Here is a 19,112-nt window from a genome sequence, read left to right as displayed (position 1 = left end):
AATATAAAATCACAACCCTGAAAGAAGACAAGCTGCTGAATGAAGTATGACGGAAAGGCAGCGTGGCACAGTGGTTAGGAGCACAGACCCTGAAGCCAGACTGTTAGGTTGGAATGCCATTCACTAGCTGAGTGGCCTTGGGTAAATTAGTTGACTTCTCTGTGCTTCGGTATCCCTCCATCACTGTAAGGCAGTGGTAATGACAACAGTACCTATGTCTCCATGTTGTGAGGATTAGAGGAATATATAGAACAATGCCCAGCATATATAAACAATGTGTATGTTAAACAGAAGAAAAAACTAAGTTTTTCTGCTAATCCATGCTTGCTACTTGGTTTTCTTCTTTTTAATCTGGAAGTTCTTAATGGCAACTAAAGTGGCAGTGGGTAAAGACTTAGGAAAAACTTACTGGAGAAAATCTAATTAAGAAAATTCTATCTATTCACATATTTTCCTGCACCTTGGGAGAAAAAAAATAATTACTTAATTTCCACATTGGGACTCCTTGGCCCAGCTCCCAGAACAGTTAAGAGTCAACTGATTTGTGGAGCGAATCTGAAGAACAATGCTGCAGAATCCCGCCTCTGCCATCCACGTGCTGTGTGACCACCCGTACCTCAGTGTCCTCAGTACCTAGCTCACGGGGCTCTAGGGAGGACAGCAGGAGGGGATGTCTACAGAAGGGGCAGGTGCAGGGTGTGGCACACAAGCCCTCCTCAGTAATGAGCATCTGTGGAGAAGGAGACACAGGCAGCTCGACTCTTCCCCAAGTCACTGCCAACTTTTGGTGCCAGGCTTGCACAGGCCTGACAAACTCTCTGGGATAAATATTTTCAAGAAATATCCAAAGCAATGCCCAGAGCTTAGCAACAAGGTCATTCCTAAGGATGAGGACGTGAAAAATAGCTCACGAGGCCTGCGCTTCCCTCCACGTCTCTTCAGCTCTACGATAACTGATGAGTGTGGTCACCACTCTCTGTATGTCTGCACTGCACTCTGCGTTCCGGGGCTGGGTTCATACTCACTCTTTTGTTAAAAAACAGCTTTGAGCAATAATTCACACACCAGGCAACTCACCCATTTAATCACAGAAAGGCAGTGATTTGTAGTATATTTACAGAGTTGTGCAGCCATCATCCCAAAAAGACACCTTGTACTCGTTGCCAGTCATCCCCTACTGCTTACCAAACCCCTCAGCCCTAGGAAACCACTGAACTACTTTCTGTCTCTATGGAACTGCCTATTCAGGACACTTCATATAAATGAGCTTATAGAATACATGGCCTTTTGTGGCCATTTCTTTCACCTAGTATGATGTTTTCAAGGTTTATCCATGTTGTAGCCTGTATTGGTATTTCACTTTTTAATTGCTAAATAATATTCTATTGTATCAATATACCATATTCTGTTTATTCATTAATCACCTGATGGACATTTGGGTTGTTTCCATACTATGGCTAATATGAATATGCTACAATGAACATTCATGAACAAGTTTTTGTGTAAACATACATTTTTACTTCTCTTGGGTATATACCTAAGGAGTAGAATTTCTGAGCCATATGGTAACTTTTGAGGAACTGCCAGACTATTTTCCAAAGTGGCTGCACCATTTCACATGCCCACTAACAGTGAATGAGGGTTCTCATTTCTCCACATCCTTGCCAACACTTGTTATTATGTGCCTTTTTGATGATAACCATTCTACTGAGCATGAAGTGGTATATCTCATTGTGGTTTTAATTTGCATTTCCCTGATAGCTAATGATGTTGAGCATCTTTTCCTGTGCTTATTGATGATTTGTATCTTCTTTGGAGAAATGTCTATTCAGACCCTTTGCCCATATTTTGAAATTTTTTTTTTTTATTATCAAGCTATAGGCATTCTTTATATTTTCTAGATACAAGTCCCTTATCAGTTACATGGTTTGCAAAAATGTCTGCTCCTCCCAGCCCCCAAAATTCTCCCATTCTGTGGGTTCTCTTTTAACTTTCTTGCTGGTGTTTTCTGAAGCACAAAAGGTTTTAATTCTGAAGAAGTCTAATTTAACTATTATTAATTTGACTGCTTGTGCTTTAGATGTCATGTCTATAAAACCACTGTCAAATCCAAGGTCATGACTGATCCTTAGGTTTTCTTCTAAGGGTTTAAGACGTTTAGCTCCTACATTTAAATCTTTGATCCTTTTGAGTTAACTTTTGTATATGATGTGAGGCAGGAGACCTAATTTCTTTCTTTCAATATGTTGAAAACACTATTGTTTCCCCAACTCAATGGTCTTGGTACCCACTGAAAATCAATTGATCATATGCATGAGAGCTTATTTCTGAATTCTTAATAACATTCCACTGATCTATGTCTATGCTTAGGCCAGTAGCACAGTATCTTGATTATTGCAGCTTTAAATTTTCAAATCAGTGTGTTTTCAAGATCATTTTTGCTATTCTGGATCCTTTGCATTTCCATATGAATTTTAGGATCAGCTAATCCATTTCTGCAAAGTCAGCTGGGATTTTCAATTATGGACTGTGTTGAATCTGCAGATTGGTTTGCAGATCAAGATGGGGAACATTATTATCTTAATATGAATCTTTCAATTCAAGGACACGGGATGGCTGTACATTTATTTAGGTCTTCTTTAATTTCTTTCAATGATGTTTTGTAATTTTCAGAGTGTAAGTTATACATTTCTTGTTCAATTTATTCCTAAGTATTTTAATCTTTTTGGTGCTACTATAAATGAAATTGTAATTTCATTTTTGGTTTGTTGATTGCTAACATTTGCTTATTTTAAAGCCAGTCAAATTTAGCAGTGAGGGGTCGTATACCAACTTTAGTGGCACTAACATTAGTAAGTTCGATAACCCACTACCATCAGAACAGCCTACAATTTATTGTTAAATATTAATCTTGTATCCTGGAACTTTTAACCCATTTATCAGTTTAGTGGTTTTTTAGTGGATTCCTTAGATTTTTCTATATACAAGATCGTGTCATCTGTGAACAGAGATAGTTTTACTTCTTCCTTTCTAATCTGGATGCCTTTCACTTTTTTTGCCTAAGCACACTAGCTAGAACCTCCAGTACAATGCTGAATAGATGTGGCAAGAGCATACATACTTGTCTTGTTCCTGATCTTAGTGCTGGGAAGCTTTCATTTTTTTGCCATTAGGTACGATGTTAGCTGGTTGTTTTTTTTTTGAGACAGTCTCACTCTGTTGCCCTGGCTAGAGTACAGTAGCATCATCATAGCTCACTGCAACCTCAAACTTCTGGGCTCAGGAGATCCTCCTGCCTCAGAAGCTCAAGTAGTTGGTACTCCAGGTGCATGCCACCATGCCCAGTTAATTTTTCTGTTTTTTGTAGAGACAGGGTCTCCAATTCCTGGCCTCAAGTAATCCTCCCGACTCAGCCTCCCAGAGTGCTAGGATTACAGATGTGAGCCACCATGCCCAGCCTGTAGATGCCCTTTAAGAGGCTGAGGAAGTTTGCTTCTATGCCAAGTTTGTTGAGTGTTTTTCTTACAAACGAGTGTTGGATTTTGTCAAATGCTTTTTCTTCATCTAGTGAAATGATCATGTGGTTTTTGTCCTACATTATATTGTTATGGTATATTACATAAATTGATTTTTGTATGTTAAACAACCTTGCGTAAATCCCATTTGGTCATGGTAATTAAGCCTTCTCATATGTTGCCATATTCAGTTTGCTAGTATTTTGTTGAGGATTTCTGCATCTACATTCATAAGCGATACCGGTCTATAATTTTCTTTTCTTGTAGTGTCTTTGTCTGGTTTTGGTATCAGGGTAATACTGACCTCATAGAAATGGACTGAGAAGTATTCTCTCCTGTTATATTTTATAGAGGAGTCTAGAAAGATTTGGTATTAATTCTTTAAACATTTGGTAGAATTCACCAGTGAAGCCATGTGGACCAGGGCTTTTCTTTGTGGGTAGTTTCATTACTAATTCAATCTCGTTACTTGTTATAGGTCTACTCAGATTTTCTATTTCTTCTTGATTCAGCTGCAGTAGCTTGCATCTTTCTTGCAATTTGTCCATTTCATCTAGGTTATCTACTTTATTGGCATACATTGTTTTATAGTACTCCCTTAGAGTCCTTTTTATCTTTGTAAGGTTAGTTGTAATGTATCTTCTTTCATTCCTGTTTTTAGTAATTTAAGCCTTCTCTCTTTTTTTGGTCAGGGTGGCTAAAAGTTTGTCAGTTTTGTTGATCTTTTCAAACAACCAACGATGGTTTCATGGATTTTCGCTATTCTCTATTTCACCAATTTCCACTCTAATCCTAGTATTTCTTTCCATCTGCTTGCTTTGAGATTAGTTTGTTCTTTTTCCAGTGACATAAGGTAGAAGTTTAGGTGACTAAGACTTTTTAAAATATAGGTATTTACAGCTATAAATTTCCAAGCACGTTTTAGCTGCATTCTGTAAGTTTTGTATACTGTGTCTTCACTTTCATTTGTCTCAAAATATTTTCTAATTTCCTTTGTGATCTGTGTGACCCACTGGTTATTTAGAAGTATATTGCTTAATTTCCACATATTTATGAATTTCTCAAATTTCTGTTTTCAATTTCTGATTTCACTCCATTGTGACTGGAGGACATACTTTGTACAGCTTTAAACCTTTTAAATTTATTGAGCCTTTTTTGTTATAGCCTTGTATATGGTCTATCATAGAGAATGTTCCATGTGCACTTGAGAAAAATGTATATTCTGCAGTTGTTGGCTACAGTATCCTACAGTTGTCTGTTAGTACCTGTTGGTGGATAGTGTTACCCCAGTCTTCTATTTCCCTGTTGATCTGTTTAGTTCTATCCATTATTAAAAGTGGTACATCAAGGTCTCCAACTACTATTGTTTAATTACTCCCACCAAATCTGTTAGTTTTTGCTTCATACATATTTTTGGCTCTGCTGTTGGATGAATATATGTTTATAACTATTATAACTTCTTGACAGATTCACCCTTTTATTATTACAAAATGTAGCTACTTATCTCTGATAACGGTTTTGTTTTAAAGCCTCTAAGTACAGCCAGCCACTCTAGCTTTCTTGTGGATGCTGTCTGCATAATACATCTTTTTCCATCCTTCACTTTCAACCTATCTGTACCTTTGAATTGAAAGTTTGTCTCATGTAGGCTGCATATCACTGGATCTTGCTTTTTATCCAATATGACAATCTGTCTTTTGAATGACTCGTAAAGTTCATTCATATTTTATATTATTAAGTGGTATTTACTTTTGCCATTTCATTTTTTGTTTTCTGTATGTCTCACATGGTTTTCTTTTTTAAGACTGCTTTAATGAACAATTACGTGGGTTTTTTGTTCCTCTATTTCTCGTTTAATGCCTATTTTGCATCAAGTGAATATTTTCTAGTATAACATTGTAATTCTTTTAATAATTTCTTCACCATATATTTTTAAGTTACTTTTTTAGTAGTTGCTCTAAGGCTTACCACATACAGCTTAACAGAATCTTTTTCATATTTATATGAACTAAATTCCAGAGCTCCTATAGAGAGCTCTATTCCCTCTTCTCCCTCTTTGCACTATAACTGTTATGCATATCTACATGTTAAAAACCCAATAATACATTGTTGTAATTATTACTTTATATAATTTTATGGCTGTTAAAGAAACTGAGAAAAGAAGTTAGTGCAAGTATATATTTGTAGAGTTTGTTATATTTATCATTTTGGTTCTCTTCATTGATTCCTATGGAAGCAATTTATAATCTGGTGTCATTTCCTTACTCCAATACAACTTTGGTCCCACCCATTTTCTTTATGCAGTTACTGCCAAATATATTACATTTCTATATGTAATAGGTTCAACAATATAGCTATAAACATGATTTTATACAACTGATTTTTAAATTAATTAAGGAGAAGAAATAGGCATTTATACTCTTTTATAATTATAATTACCTTTACTGGTGCTCTTTGTTTTTTCATTTGGATTACAGTTGCTGCCTGAAGTCACCTACTTTCAACCTGGTATTTATAAATTAATTAAGGAGAAGAGGCCGGGCGCGGTGGCTCACGCCTGTAATCCTAGCACTCTGGGAGGCCGAGGCGGATGGATCGCTCCAGGTCAGGAGTTCGAGACCAGCCTGAGCAAGAGCGAGACCTCATCTCTACTAAAAACAGAAATAAATTATCTGGACAACTAAAAATATATACAGAAAAAACTAGCTGGGCATGGTGGTGCATGCCTGTATTCCCAGCTACTCGGGAGGCTGAGGCAGTAGGATCGCTTAAGCCCAGGAGTTTGAGGTTGCTGTGAGCTAGGCTGACACCACAGCACTCACTCTAGCCCGGGCAACAGAGCAAGACTTATCTCAAAAAAAAAAAAAAAAAAAAAAAAAAAAAAATTGAGAAGAAATAGGCATTTATACTCTTTTATAATTATAATTACCTTTACTGGTGCTCTTTGTTTTTTCATTTGGATTACAACTGCTGCCTGAAGTCACCTGCTTTCAACCTGGTATTTATTTCACTTTTTTTTTTTTTTTTTTTTTTTTTGGAGACAGGGTCTTGCTCTGTCACCAGGTCTAGAATGCAGTGGTGTCATCTGTAGCCTCAAACTCCTGGGCTCAAGTGATCCTCCTGCCTTAGCTTCCCAAGTAGCTGGGACTACAGGCACACGCCACCACACCTGGCTAATTTTTCTATTTTTTGCAGAGATAAGGTCTCGCCCTTGCTCAGGCTGGTCTTGAACTCCTGCCCTCAAGCAATCATTGCGCCTGAGGCACTGGGCCTGGACCTCACTTTCGTTTTTGAAAGATAGTTTTCCAAGACATAAGCTTCTTGGTTGAGTTGTAAATCTTATTGGGATACCCTTGGGCATGATGAGCCATTTTTCTCTTGCTACTTTCATCATTTTCTCTGTCTTTCAGCATTTTCATTGTGATGTGCCTGGGCTTCTTGGATATGTACATTAATGTTTTTCATTAAATTTGGGGAGTTTTCAGCATTATTTATTTTTTGTGCTCCTTTCTCTCTCTTATCTACCCCTGGTACTCCCATTATGCCTATCTTGGTGTGCTTAACAGTGTTCCACATTGTTTCTAAGGCTCTGTACGTTTTTCTTTATTCTTTCTTCCCTCTGTTCTTTAGAATGCTTAATCTCTGTTGATCTATCTTCAAGTTTGGCAATTCTTTCTTCTGCCAGTTCAAATCTACTGTTGAGTCCTTCTAGTCAATTATTCATTTTAATTACGATACTCTTCAACTCCAGAACTTCCATTTGGCTCTTTTTCATATTTTCTATCTTTTTACTGTTATTCTCTATTTGATGAGACATGATCATCATAGCTTCCTTTACTTCTTTAAGCATAGTTTAAGTTCTTTTGATCATATTTATAATGGCTGCTTTAAAGTCCCTGTTAAATCTGACATTTGGGCCTTCTCATGGGCAATATGTATTGGCTGCTTTTTCTTGTGTATGGGTCATACTTTCCAGTTTCTTTCCGTGTCTCATAATTTTTGTTAAAAACTGTACATTTTTGGTAATATATTGTAGCAACTCTGGCTACTGATTCCCCTTCCTCCTTTCAGAATTTGTTGTTGTTTGCTTATTTGTTTAATGACTTGGCTAAACTATTTTAGAGATGTCTATTTCCCCTATAGACTGGTGTAGCCCTGGGCATGCAAAGTCTCCCTGGGATGACATTTAGCAGGACTCTCTTTGACTAGCTTTTTCCATGATCTCTCTGTTAAGCTTTCGGCCCCTTCTGGTATGATACCCAGCTGTCAGGCTCCACTAATTGCTGTATGAATTCTCTCCTGTTTTTGACAATGCTCTGGGGCATAAATTGCTCCAAAGTCTGATTCATTAGAATTCAGGAAGGGGCAGTTTTTGAGACTGAGGTTTGCTCTGACCTCATTAGCTTTCTCTTTCCCCCGTTCTCTGGTGAACTAGCTGGTCTATGGTTTGGCTTGTTCTTAATTAAGAAGAGCTAGGGGTCTCCTTTTATTTGCTTACCATCAAAATCTCCACTGTTTTTGAGAATGCTCTTATGTTTAAACTTCTCCACACTCTGTTCTTACCAACTGCCTTTCCTCTTGGGCAAATTCTCTGAGCCAGTACTCTGAGCATGGTCAGTAGCCTCTAGTCTCTGGGCTTGCCTCTCCTGGTGTGGAACCTTTATATACAAGTGAGCAGAGACAAGGGCAATTGGAGCATTCTTGGCCTGACGTATCTGGCATAGAGCTTCCACACTATGAGTGTAGTATGGAGCTGGGTGGAAGAATGGAGCCACTGACCTCTTTGCTACACTCACCAAGAACTTTGCCTCTTCAACTTGGGAGTTGGAGGGGATGAGAAAAGTTGATAGCCTGCCTCTCTCAGTGAGATACCACATTCTTTGTTTGGGAGCTGAGAATTCCTGGGTTTGAACAATCTGACCCCATGCTGCTGGCCACAGTCAAATGCTGACCCAAGGTCCAAGAGTCCTTCATAAGGAAGGTGGACCAGAGACTAGAGGTCTACTCATTTACTAGGCAGCCTACTGCTTAGTCCCATTAAGGGGACCAGAAAAAGGCAGGGCACAGCAAGAGAGAAGACTGCTGTCCCTGAGACACAGGTTCCACAACAAAACCCTTCTCCCTGCAATCAGGTTCACTTTGAGGGAGTTCAATGAGGTTTCCAGAACTAGATATCAAAAGAGTCCTAATAGTCACTGTCTAGAATTGCCTTGAGGAAAACTCTACTTTGAGCAAATTTCAAATTAATCTTTCTTGGAAAGGAAATGAAGAATGGCCCCAGGGACCCAAGGAAAAGCTCTCTATCACTCAGGGGACCCACCCCTAGTACCTTGATTGTGTTCTGACTCCTCATTGGCCATTCGCATCAGGGCATCTAGCACCAAAGCATTATCTAACCATGTGTACCACTCTTCCAACTCCTGAAGGAAGCTGGCTGTGCCCGTTGTTTCTGACACCTTTCGAGTTGCCAGTTTGCAAAGCCGCTCGACAAAGCCAGGGATGCTGAGAAGGGCCGCTGCCAGGGAGAGAGAAAAGAAGAGGAAATTTTCAAAACAGAGACCAGCAAAACCAGCTCTAAAGCCCTTAACAAACAATCTGCATGACAGGAATGATTCTTACTCTGATAGCAGCAGCTAGTTAGAGCTGCTCTTTCAAAATGAAATGCCAAGGTAAAACAGTAATAAAGTTATAGAGATAAACTCAATTTTTAGCAGGTGCAGGGAATAAGCTCTTTTTAAATCTATTGGTGATAATATAAATTGGAATAACCTTTATGCTTTAAATTTGCATGTCTTTGAGCCAATAGGTCCATTTCTAGGAATTTACCATAAGAAAATAACCAGTGATATATATATAAAGGTATCCGTATAAAGATGTTCACTGATGTGGTTTCTGTTCTGGCAGAAAGATGGAGATGATTAAATGTTCACCAACAGCAGATTAAATACAATGATACATCCATACAATGAAATACAACACAGACATTAATAACAACACATGCATCTTTATGTAGTGACTCAACAAAGCCGTTTAGATTTACTTGTTAGATAAAAAATTATTAAATAGTATTAGTTTAAGCTCATTTTCTTCAAAAAGTTAAATATTTTTTTCTTTAAAATATATAAAGAATGGAAGCATATATACCAAAGTATTTACTGTGGCTGTTCCTAAACAGGAGAGGATACAAATGCTCCTTTTAAAATTACTTATCTATAGTGTCTGATTTTCTTGTTACGTTTACTAGCAGGATGAAAGATGATAAACAATTTTTTTAAGGCAAAGAAAGAAACTGGGCCGGGCGTGGTGGCTCACGCCTGTAATCCTAGCACTCTGGGAGGCCGAGGCAGGTGGATCGCTCGGTCAGGAGTTCGAGACCAGCCTGAGCAAGAGTGAGACCTCGTCTCTACTAAAAATAGAAAGAAATTATCTGGACAACTAAAACATATATAGAAAAAAAATTAGCCGGGCATGGTGGCGCATGCCTGTAGTCCCAGCTACTGGGGAGGCTGAGGCAGTAGGATCGCTTAAGCCCAGGAGTTTGAGGTTGCTGTGAGCTAGCCTGATGCCATGGCACTCACTCTAGCCAGGGCAACAAAGTGACACTCTGTCTCAAAAAAAAAAAAAAAAAAAGAAAGAAAGAAACTGAACAATTATGCAATTCATATTTGCACCAATCCCATTTCCACCAATCCCATTTTACTCACAACAATGAGGAAGGGGGAAATTCTGATCAGCATAAGACCATAATAAACTTTAAAGACAAATTCAGGTTCAAATCCTGACTCCATCATTTAACCTTCTTTACTGTGACTAAAGCCTGTACATATTTACTTATATATGCATTAAGTCTCCCTGGAAGGATAGAAAAGAAACCAACAGCAATGGTCACCACAGGAAACAGCTAAAAGATGAAAACAGCCTAAATATCCATTAACTGATAAATGAATAAATAAACTGTGGTACATACATATGATGAACACCATTCAACCATAAAAAGGAATGAAGTACTGATACCTACAACATGAATGAACCTCAAAAAGATTATGCCAAGTGAAAGAAGCCAGATACAAAATCACATATCATATAATTTCATTTACAGTCATGCACTCCATAATAATGTTTTGGTCAACGACAGACCACAATACAGCAGCAGGGTACTGAACCTTCTGGCCTTCGGTTTCTTCATATGTGCAATGGGGATACTAATTTCTATGCCACAGACTGCCTGGAAGATTAAATAAAATCACTTCTAGGTAAAGCAGTCAGCTCAGTGTTTGCATATAGCAAGAACTCAACAAATGTTACCTTTTGTCAGTGAACATGTGTGTAAGTCAGCTTTGAGGTATAATTTAGCTGACATAATTTAGTTATAAAGAAGTTCACATATTTTTTAAAAATTTATATTTTATGATTTACTAAAATCAGAACTCCCTAAAAGTCACAAGAAAGGGGGAGTGGGAAGAAAACTACACAGACCAAGGGAGGCCTTGTATCTACGGACAAGAAAACCAAACCCGGAGAGAAGTTCACAGAGTCCACAAACTTCTATCTTTATGTATGATTAAAGCATGGAAAATTATATTCCCTAATAACTTATAAAGTACATTTATGACCACCTGGTATTCATAACTATTATAAAGCTAGAAGTTCACAGGGTTAACAGAGGACTCATATTCAGGATTAGGAAGGGAGGCTGCTGTGTAGCGCTTAGCAACTCTGCAGAGCTAGCCCTGGGAACACCCAGCCAGCCAACTGGACTTCAGAAACAAAGTTAGTTTGCAGAGCATCATCAGGGCTACCTTGGGATGGTCATGGTTTTCCACTGCTGTTTTTTAATGATACATTTTTGTTATTTTATTTGGTGTACCCTAAGGTACACACAGATATGTTTTTGTATCAACAATATTTCTAGCCTGTTAACATTCAAGAACTAGCTTTTAGGACACATAAATGTTTCAGTTCAAATATGAATTATCTACACTCCTATGGCCAAAACAGTTTCCCTGAAACCTGCTCAGGCAAGGATACTTTATCGATAGAACAGAGATCTTTTGCTACTGTAAAGAAATATGTGGGGTATACGGGTTAGAATAGTGTGTTTTTATTTTTAAAGTAATTAATATACTCATGGGGTTCTAAAAACCAAATGATTAAAGAAAGAAATCCCACTCCCACTACTGACGCCATCTACTGTTACCAGCCACTTCCTAACAGGTAATCACTTTTAGGCTTCTTGTGTATCTGTCCAATTTCTTTATGCATATCATATATGAGCAAACAAATGTATGGTCTTAATTCTTCCTCTCTGCCTTAACACAAAAAGTATCATATTATACATGCTATTCTGCATTTTCCTTTTTATCATTGATATATCTTAGAGATTTTTCTATACCAGTACATAGAGATCTTCTTTATTCTTTTTTTTTAAAAGCTATACAGTTTTCCATTATATAAATATTCTATAAATTAAGTAGTCTCTTGTTGATGAAACTTCAGGTTGTTTCTCGTCTTTTGTTATTATAAACAATGTTGCAATGAATAACCTTGTACAGTAGTTCCCTATGTCTTATCCTTGGAGGATACATTCCAAGACCCCCAGTGGATGCCTGAAACTGCAGACAGCATTGAACCCTATGCATGCTATGTTTTTTCCCATATATACATACCTATGATAAAGTTGAATTTATAAATTAGGCACAGTGAGAGATTAAAAACTACTACTAATAAAATATAATTATAACAATATACTGTAATAAAAGTTACATGTTATAGTTTCTCTGGAATTTTCCATTTAATATTTTCAGACTGCAGTTGACCACAGATAACTGAAACCACAGAGAGTGAAACTGCAGATAAGGAGTGACTACTGTATATATACATCGAATCTATAAAATCTACTAAGCCCAGAAGAGGCTTAGTAGATCAAAGAGCATAAGAGTTTGTAATTCTGATAAACAGTGGTTCTTAAGTTTTTTGAGGTCCTAAGCCCATTCAAAAATCTGAGGAAAGCTATGGAACTTGATCCCCTCAATAATGAACAGATATACAAAAATTTCACAAACTCTAAGTGGACTCTAGGAGCCCTCACATGGACTGATCTCTAGAGATACTGACCAGATCATTTAGGAAGGGTCTCAGAGCTACAACATCAAAATTCTGAAAACCTAGAGACTTTACCTTGGTTGATTTCAGCTGCAGAAGGCCCCAAGCTCAAGCTCTTCTTCTGCTGAGCATTTTTAGCAAGAAGTGTGTGCTTGTCATCATTCCCTGTATCCATCTCTGAAATGGTGACAGCCAGGATCCGGCAGAAATTAGCAAGCTGCTGCTGATCGAAATTGGATACTAAAGTACTCAGATTGGGGACTTCATCTAGTCGGATCATTTCCTACAAAAGACACAAATAAAACAATCCCCATGCTCAATTCACTAAAGACACTGGCTGTGCCTCTCTTTTGCATTCTCCCAAAAGTGGAGCTCGGTAGCTGGACCACTTAGGTTCACAACTCAGCTCCACAATTTGAAGCTGTGAAACCTTAGGTAAGTTATGGAACTTTCCTAGTCTTTGCCTCTTTACCTGTAAAATGGGACTAATTTACCTCATAGGATTAGTCTGAGGATTAAATTTATCCTTTGAGCACCACTATTTTCACTCTCTCCATTTGTTCTTGTGGTGCATTTTGCCTATTTAAAACAAGAAATGCCTACCACTCAAGTTTTATAAATCACAAATTACCATTCTTGCTACAGATTTTCCTCCTTTTAAGAACAAAACATTTCAAATATAGCCAAAGGCCTCTGTGTATCCTCCATCCAGTTACATTCCCCTTTCTTTCCCAGAGGTTTCTGTTATTTTGAACTCTGTATTTATTATTCCCATGCATGTTTTTATACATATATTTCCATTAAAATACATGGTATTGCTCTGCATGCACAGTGTGACTATCATACTACAATTTATCTTTGACTCAACATTTTGAGTTTTATCTACACTGATACAAGCAGCTCTGGTGAAAAGTGACTCTTTTACCCCACAATTTAATCATTCTTCTTTTAATACATATCTAGGTAAACTACAACTTTTCACTATTTAACAGTCTTGCAATGAACACTCCTATAGGTGTTCGTTGTGTACACGTACATGTGACCATTTATCTGAAGTCAGAGCAGGAATTCTTAGCTTTTTCTTGACTTTAATAAAAATATTTCCAAAGTTTCAAAATTAAGTTTAGTATTTACTGTTAGTTTTAATAGATATCCTATAACAAGTTAAGGAATTTTCCTTCTATTCCTAGCTTTTACTGTGAATGAGAATTGAATTTTATGAAATGCCCTTTGTTACTCAGTTATATTTTCATTTTTTTCTTCCTTAAAATCTGCAGACGTAATGTACTACATGAGCATTTCTCATTTTGAACCATCCTTGTATTCCTCAGATAATACCTGCTTATCCTTCTTCCCACTAATTATTTAACTTCCACTAGATTGGGTATTTCTCTTTCACTGCACATACCATATGAACTCGTAATTATCTGTGCCTGCACCTGTTTTCCAAATAATCTGATACTGCTCTGAGGGAAGGGTATGTCCTACCTTTTCTCCAGAGCCTCAATGCATCAGATCTGGTAGCGAGGGTATCAGTATGTGTGCAGTGAACAAGTGAATGATTCCGAGAAGCCTCAAGAATCCCACTCCCCTCTATTTCTGGTAATGGAGGAGGACAGGAGTTTGCTGTGGAGGGGGCATCTGGGGACAGCTGCTTCCACCTTTGCTTTTCCTTTCACCAGCACACAACAAATGTTAGCTAATATTATTACTAGACAATGTGACTTTCAGCTCATCTGTTCTTCTAGCCCTGTTGTAACTCAGTGTGTGGGTCCCCAAACCAGGTCCCCCCAGCCCAGTTCTTTTTAATTTTTATTTAACATTTGATACATACAACATAAATTACACAGCATAACAAAATTAAAGCTGTCTATGCCTCCCCTATTGCATCTCTCTGCCTCTGGTAACCACTATCGTGAATTGTTTAATATTGCCTTGCCATTAAAAAATAGTTTTATCATATAAATGATTTGCTTTTATTTTTGAGCTTTGTAAAAATGATATACTATTTATAGTTTTCTGCAACTGGCTTCTATCACTCAATCATTTCTACTACTCAGCTATATTGTTGCCTATAGCAACAGTTCATTCATTTCTACTTTGTAATATGCCATTGTGTGAAGAGAGTACATTCATCCCTTTGCCTGCTGATGGATTAGAGACTTGGTTTGTTTTTTGCTCTGAAACAATGATGCTATAAACATTCTTATGTGTCTCTTGATGCACACATGCAGAAGTTTTGCTGGGGCAGTGGCTTCCAAACTGTTCTAATAATGATCAAGAATAAAAACCCAGTAAACATACATGTGGAACACATAAACACATATATAAATACGAAGCAAAAGCTTCCTCAAATGATACCCTTACACAATACACTTTGCTGTTCTATTTAGCTGGTAGACCCACTGCACTGATTTCACAATCCTTTTGGTTTCAATTGGTTTACTGTTTTCATTTCTAAGAATCACTGTTTCAGGACTCATCTCCCCCATGAGTGTGCCCAGGCACAGGTTACAGGGGACCCATGGCAAAATACTGATGCCTCAGCTCTCAGGGCAGAACTTCCCTAGGTGCTGGGGCACAAGGTATGTGCACGCTCAACTACAAAGCAAAAAAAGTATAAATATATTCTGCTGAAACAAAAAATTATCAGCAGTATAAAAATGTTTCCAGTGATATACATTCTCACCAACATCTGCTCTCTCCCCGTCACTGTGGTACTGATTTACATTTCCTTGATTATCAATGAAGTTTAGCATCTTCTCTTACATTTAGGGACCACTTCTTTCTCTTCCATGAAATGGTTGTTCACATCATTGTCCATTTTTTCTACTGGGCTATTTGTCTTTTTCATGCCGATTTTGTAAGAATTCTTGATAAATTCTGAATACCACTCCTTTGTTAGTTACATGAGCTGCAAGTATTTTCTCCCAGTGGCTTGGGTTTCCACTTTCTTTTTATTTATAGAGATGGGGTCTCACTATGTTGCTTAGGCTGGTCTTGAACTCCTGGCCTCCAGCAATCCTCCTGCCTCGGCCTCCCAAAGTGCTGGGATTACAGATGTGAGCCACCATGCCAGGCCTGGGTTTCCACTTTCTTTATGGTGTCTATCTTCCCTCTTTCAAACTGCACCAAGATACCCATAATGTTTGGCAGAACCCATCGCTATTTTTGGCAACACAGAAAGGAATGAAAAGGAGTAAGAGGGCAGGAGGGGGTAGGTGGGAAAAGCTGTGAAAGAGAATCCTAGAGTCTGATGCTGAGACTGCCACGGAATCTGAATTTTCCACCCTGGAGGCCCCCATCTCACACATTGGCTGGAGCCCACAATTATTGGAAAAATAACAAAGCCTTTTTATCAAAGGGCACAAAGGGTCTGTCTGGGGCCCACACACATCTCCAAAGTGTTCCTACAGACAATAGGCTACTTGTGCTCCTTCTGCCTGGGCAATGACAAGCAAGTCCTAGGGAAACTGCAGCAGAAAGACAGAAATGAAGTCCAGGGCCACTGCAGTGTATGCGGACACCCTCTTCTTTGCAACAGCAACCTCTAGGTGGCTGTTCGGTAACAAGAGGAAGAAACCTGCCAAGCAGCACCCTAAATGGAGGCTTAGGACAGATAAGGACTAGGGAAATAAGCTCCAGGTCCTCACAAGCATTACAACAAAAATCTGACATAGTGAGTCTCTAACAGAGAGGTCTATGGATGTATTTGGGGGGACTGTGATCCCTTAATGAGAGATTTTTAACTTAGTATTTTCATTTCATTTCAATCATAGTTTTTTAAAAAAAACAAAAACCTATGGGTCATTTCAATGTCCACCTTATGACCAAGTGGCAGGATTTCAGTGCTCACATTTGTGTCTCCTACTGTGTTGGTGCCAATTAAACCAACTTTACTTGTTGAAGACTAATGATAAAAAACAGGTGGACTTAATCAGTGAAGACCAAACACGACCACTCAAGGGGAGCATCTCCTAATGAAGGTTTTACAACAGATCAGATATAGAAAAATGGTAGGAGAATGGAGTTACCACACAGCACACAATGGTATAGGTAGGCTAAAAAGAACTTGCCCCATAATAATTAGCGAGAGGCAATTTGATTCCAGCAAAGTTAACATTGGCCATCACATTAAATTCATGACATCAATCTGAAGTTTTGAGTTCTATAATTAGTTTGATTTGAATTTATATATTTGTTTAGGTTTTATGGTCATATAAAACCCATTAGTATAAAGAGTATAATCTAATTTTTGGCTGCGTGCAGTGGCTCAAGCCTTTAATACCAGCACTTTGGGAGGCTGAGGTCGGAGGATCTCTTGAGGCCAAGAGTTTGAGATCAGACTGGACAACACAGTGAGAACCCTGTCTCTATAAATTAAAAAATTAAAAAAAATAAAAAATAAAGAATATAATCTAGTTTTATACTTGAACATATCTAAGTAACAAAAAATAATTTAACACTAGGAATCTAGAAGAATTTCTTTTCCAAGACCACTGTATATTATTCAGGTTTGAGAAATCACTGGTCTGAGAAACCCTCCCTCATCTGGTCAGCCATCTACTGAAGGACACAGCTCACCTTTTTAACACCCAAAATATCTTCAATGAGGGTTGCTGTTTGTAAGAAGGTCTTCTTACTTGTCATCAGAGTAAACAGGAAGATCACAAAGTCATTCTTTTCTGCCAAACGCTTTGTAACTCCTTCCGTCTGCCACAAGGGAGAAAAGGTAGAATAGGTTAAATCACAAAATTAAATATGAAGAGCAAGGCATGCATCCAGACACTAAAGAAGCAATCCAACCTTTGAAAATCGGCACAAGGCAACAAAACTGGGATGCCATTAGTTAACTGTGGGAAACATCTGTAAACTCCCCAGCCATGGAACAAAAGCCTCCAAACACCCAGGCTACACAACGGTGAGTACATTTTGGAGCTGAGAATGACAGAAAAGCAGGAGACAGTGGCTTCAGTTGGCCTGTAAAGTCTAAACCCCAAATGTCTCCATTTAGAAAACAAACCGAAGTCATTTGGAACAGAAGGTGGTGGGTGACTAATGTGGGTGATTCCATTCAGAATTCTATCAACATGAGAACATAAGAAAATAAGTCAGTGGTTCCTGAGAGGGCTTATAAAGGGGTTCTGAAGGCCATTCTTAAATCTGAAATCTAACAGTGTTTGAGGCATGGACTTAGGAGTCAGATCCAAGTTCCAATTCCAACTGTATGATCTTGAACAAATCACTTCTCACCTTAGTACCTCCATTTCTTCACCAGTAAAGTAGGCATCTCAAAAGTCTTTGAAAGGATTCAATTAGATGATGTGTATAAACATAAATATCACTAAGTAAGTCTCTTACTTAGCCTATATTCCATAGCCAAAGTGATCTTCTTGGAGTAATCAAAAAACTTCAAAGCCTCCTTTGCTATTCAATTAAATCCTACTCTTCTGCCTGACATTCAAAAATCCTTCAAATAGGCACAAGGTATCTGTCAGGGATAATCTCCCTGAAACTTACCTTATGCTGGGGTCAGGCTGAATGACTTGCTGTTAACACCCATGTACACAGGGTGTCATTTCTACCACTTTGTTCTTCCATTTGGGAATACTTTCACCAACTCCATACGGCCCTGTTAAAATCCTACATGCCGAATGTTTAACCCAGCACTATTTATTAATAGACTATAGAAACAATGTAAATGTCTGCCAATGTGGAAAAGATAAATCAAGTATGCTACCCTCAGACTATGGAATATACTATCAGAAGAGATGCTGCGCGGTGGCTCACACCCCAGTACTTTGGGAGGTGGAGGCAGGAGGATGACTTGAGACCAAGAGTTCAAGACCAGCCTGGGCTACATAGCGAGACCCCACCTCTACAAAAAATAAAAAAAATTAGCCTGGCACAGTTGTGTGTGCCCAAAGTCCCATCTGCTGGGGTGGCCAAGGCAGGAGGATTGCTTGAGCTCGTGAGTTCAAGGTTACAGTGAGGCCACTGCACTCCAGCCTGGGCACCAGAGTGAGACTATCTCAAAAAAAAAAAAAAAAAGGCCAGGCACAGTGGCTCCTGCCTGTAATCCCAGCACTTTGGGAGGCCAAGGCAGGAGGATTACTTGAGGCCAGGAGTTCAACACCAGCCTGCACAAAGAGCCCATCTCTACAAAAAGAAGAAGAAAAAGAAAAGAAAAAATGATGTAGCTAAATGTTTATGATTTTTGTAGAATAAAAAATCTGGCCACAAAATGGTGCTTGCATACATGCCAACATACAGAAACAAGTCTGAAATTGTTCGTAACAAACTGCTCACAGTTGTTTAATCTGGTTATTGGGATGATACCTGATTATACTCTGTGTTTATCTTATCTACATTTGCTATTTTTTTCAGCCCAAAATATGCTTTGTTATTTATGAAACAAATAAATATCAAAGATAGGAATAGGCAAGCCTACCAGCTCTTCAGCATGCCACTTCCTACATGAAGTCTTTCCTGAGC

The 19,112-nt window shown here is 38.3% G+C and overlaps 1 protein-coding gene across 5 annotated transcripts in view; it reads right to left on the bottom strand.

Annotated features, from left to right (window-relative positions):
- The window catches only part of LOC123622408 (transient receptor potential cation channel subfamily C member 4 associated protein), a 75,016-nt gene that overhangs the window by 18,108 nt on the left and 37,796 nt on the right, over positions 1-19,112 (bottom strand). For all 5 annotated transcript variants that reach the window (XM_045528742.1, XM_045528745.1, XM_045528743.1 and 2 more), the window contains 3 exons: positions 17,202-17,330; positions 12,693-12,900; positions 8,845-9,030 (listed from right to left, as the gene is read on the bottom strand). In XM_045528742.1, the coding sequence (XP_045384698.1) occupies positions 8,845-9,030; positions 12,693-12,900; positions 17,202-17,330 (523 nt within the window). The remainder of the gene's footprint in view (positions 1-8,844; positions 9,031-12,692; positions 12,901-17,201; positions 17,331-19,112) is intronic.

Source organism: Lemur catta, chromosome 17, assembly GCF_020740605.2.
Source record: "Lemur catta isolate mLemCat1 chromosome 17, mLemCat1.pri, whole genome shotgun sequence".
NCBI classification, from domain to species: domain Eukaryota; kingdom Metazoa; phylum Chordata; class Mammalia; order Primates; family Lemuridae; genus Lemur; species Lemur catta.
The sequence above is the reverse complement of the archived record's forward strand: the minus strand, read 5'-3'. Positions and strand labels throughout refer to the sequence as shown.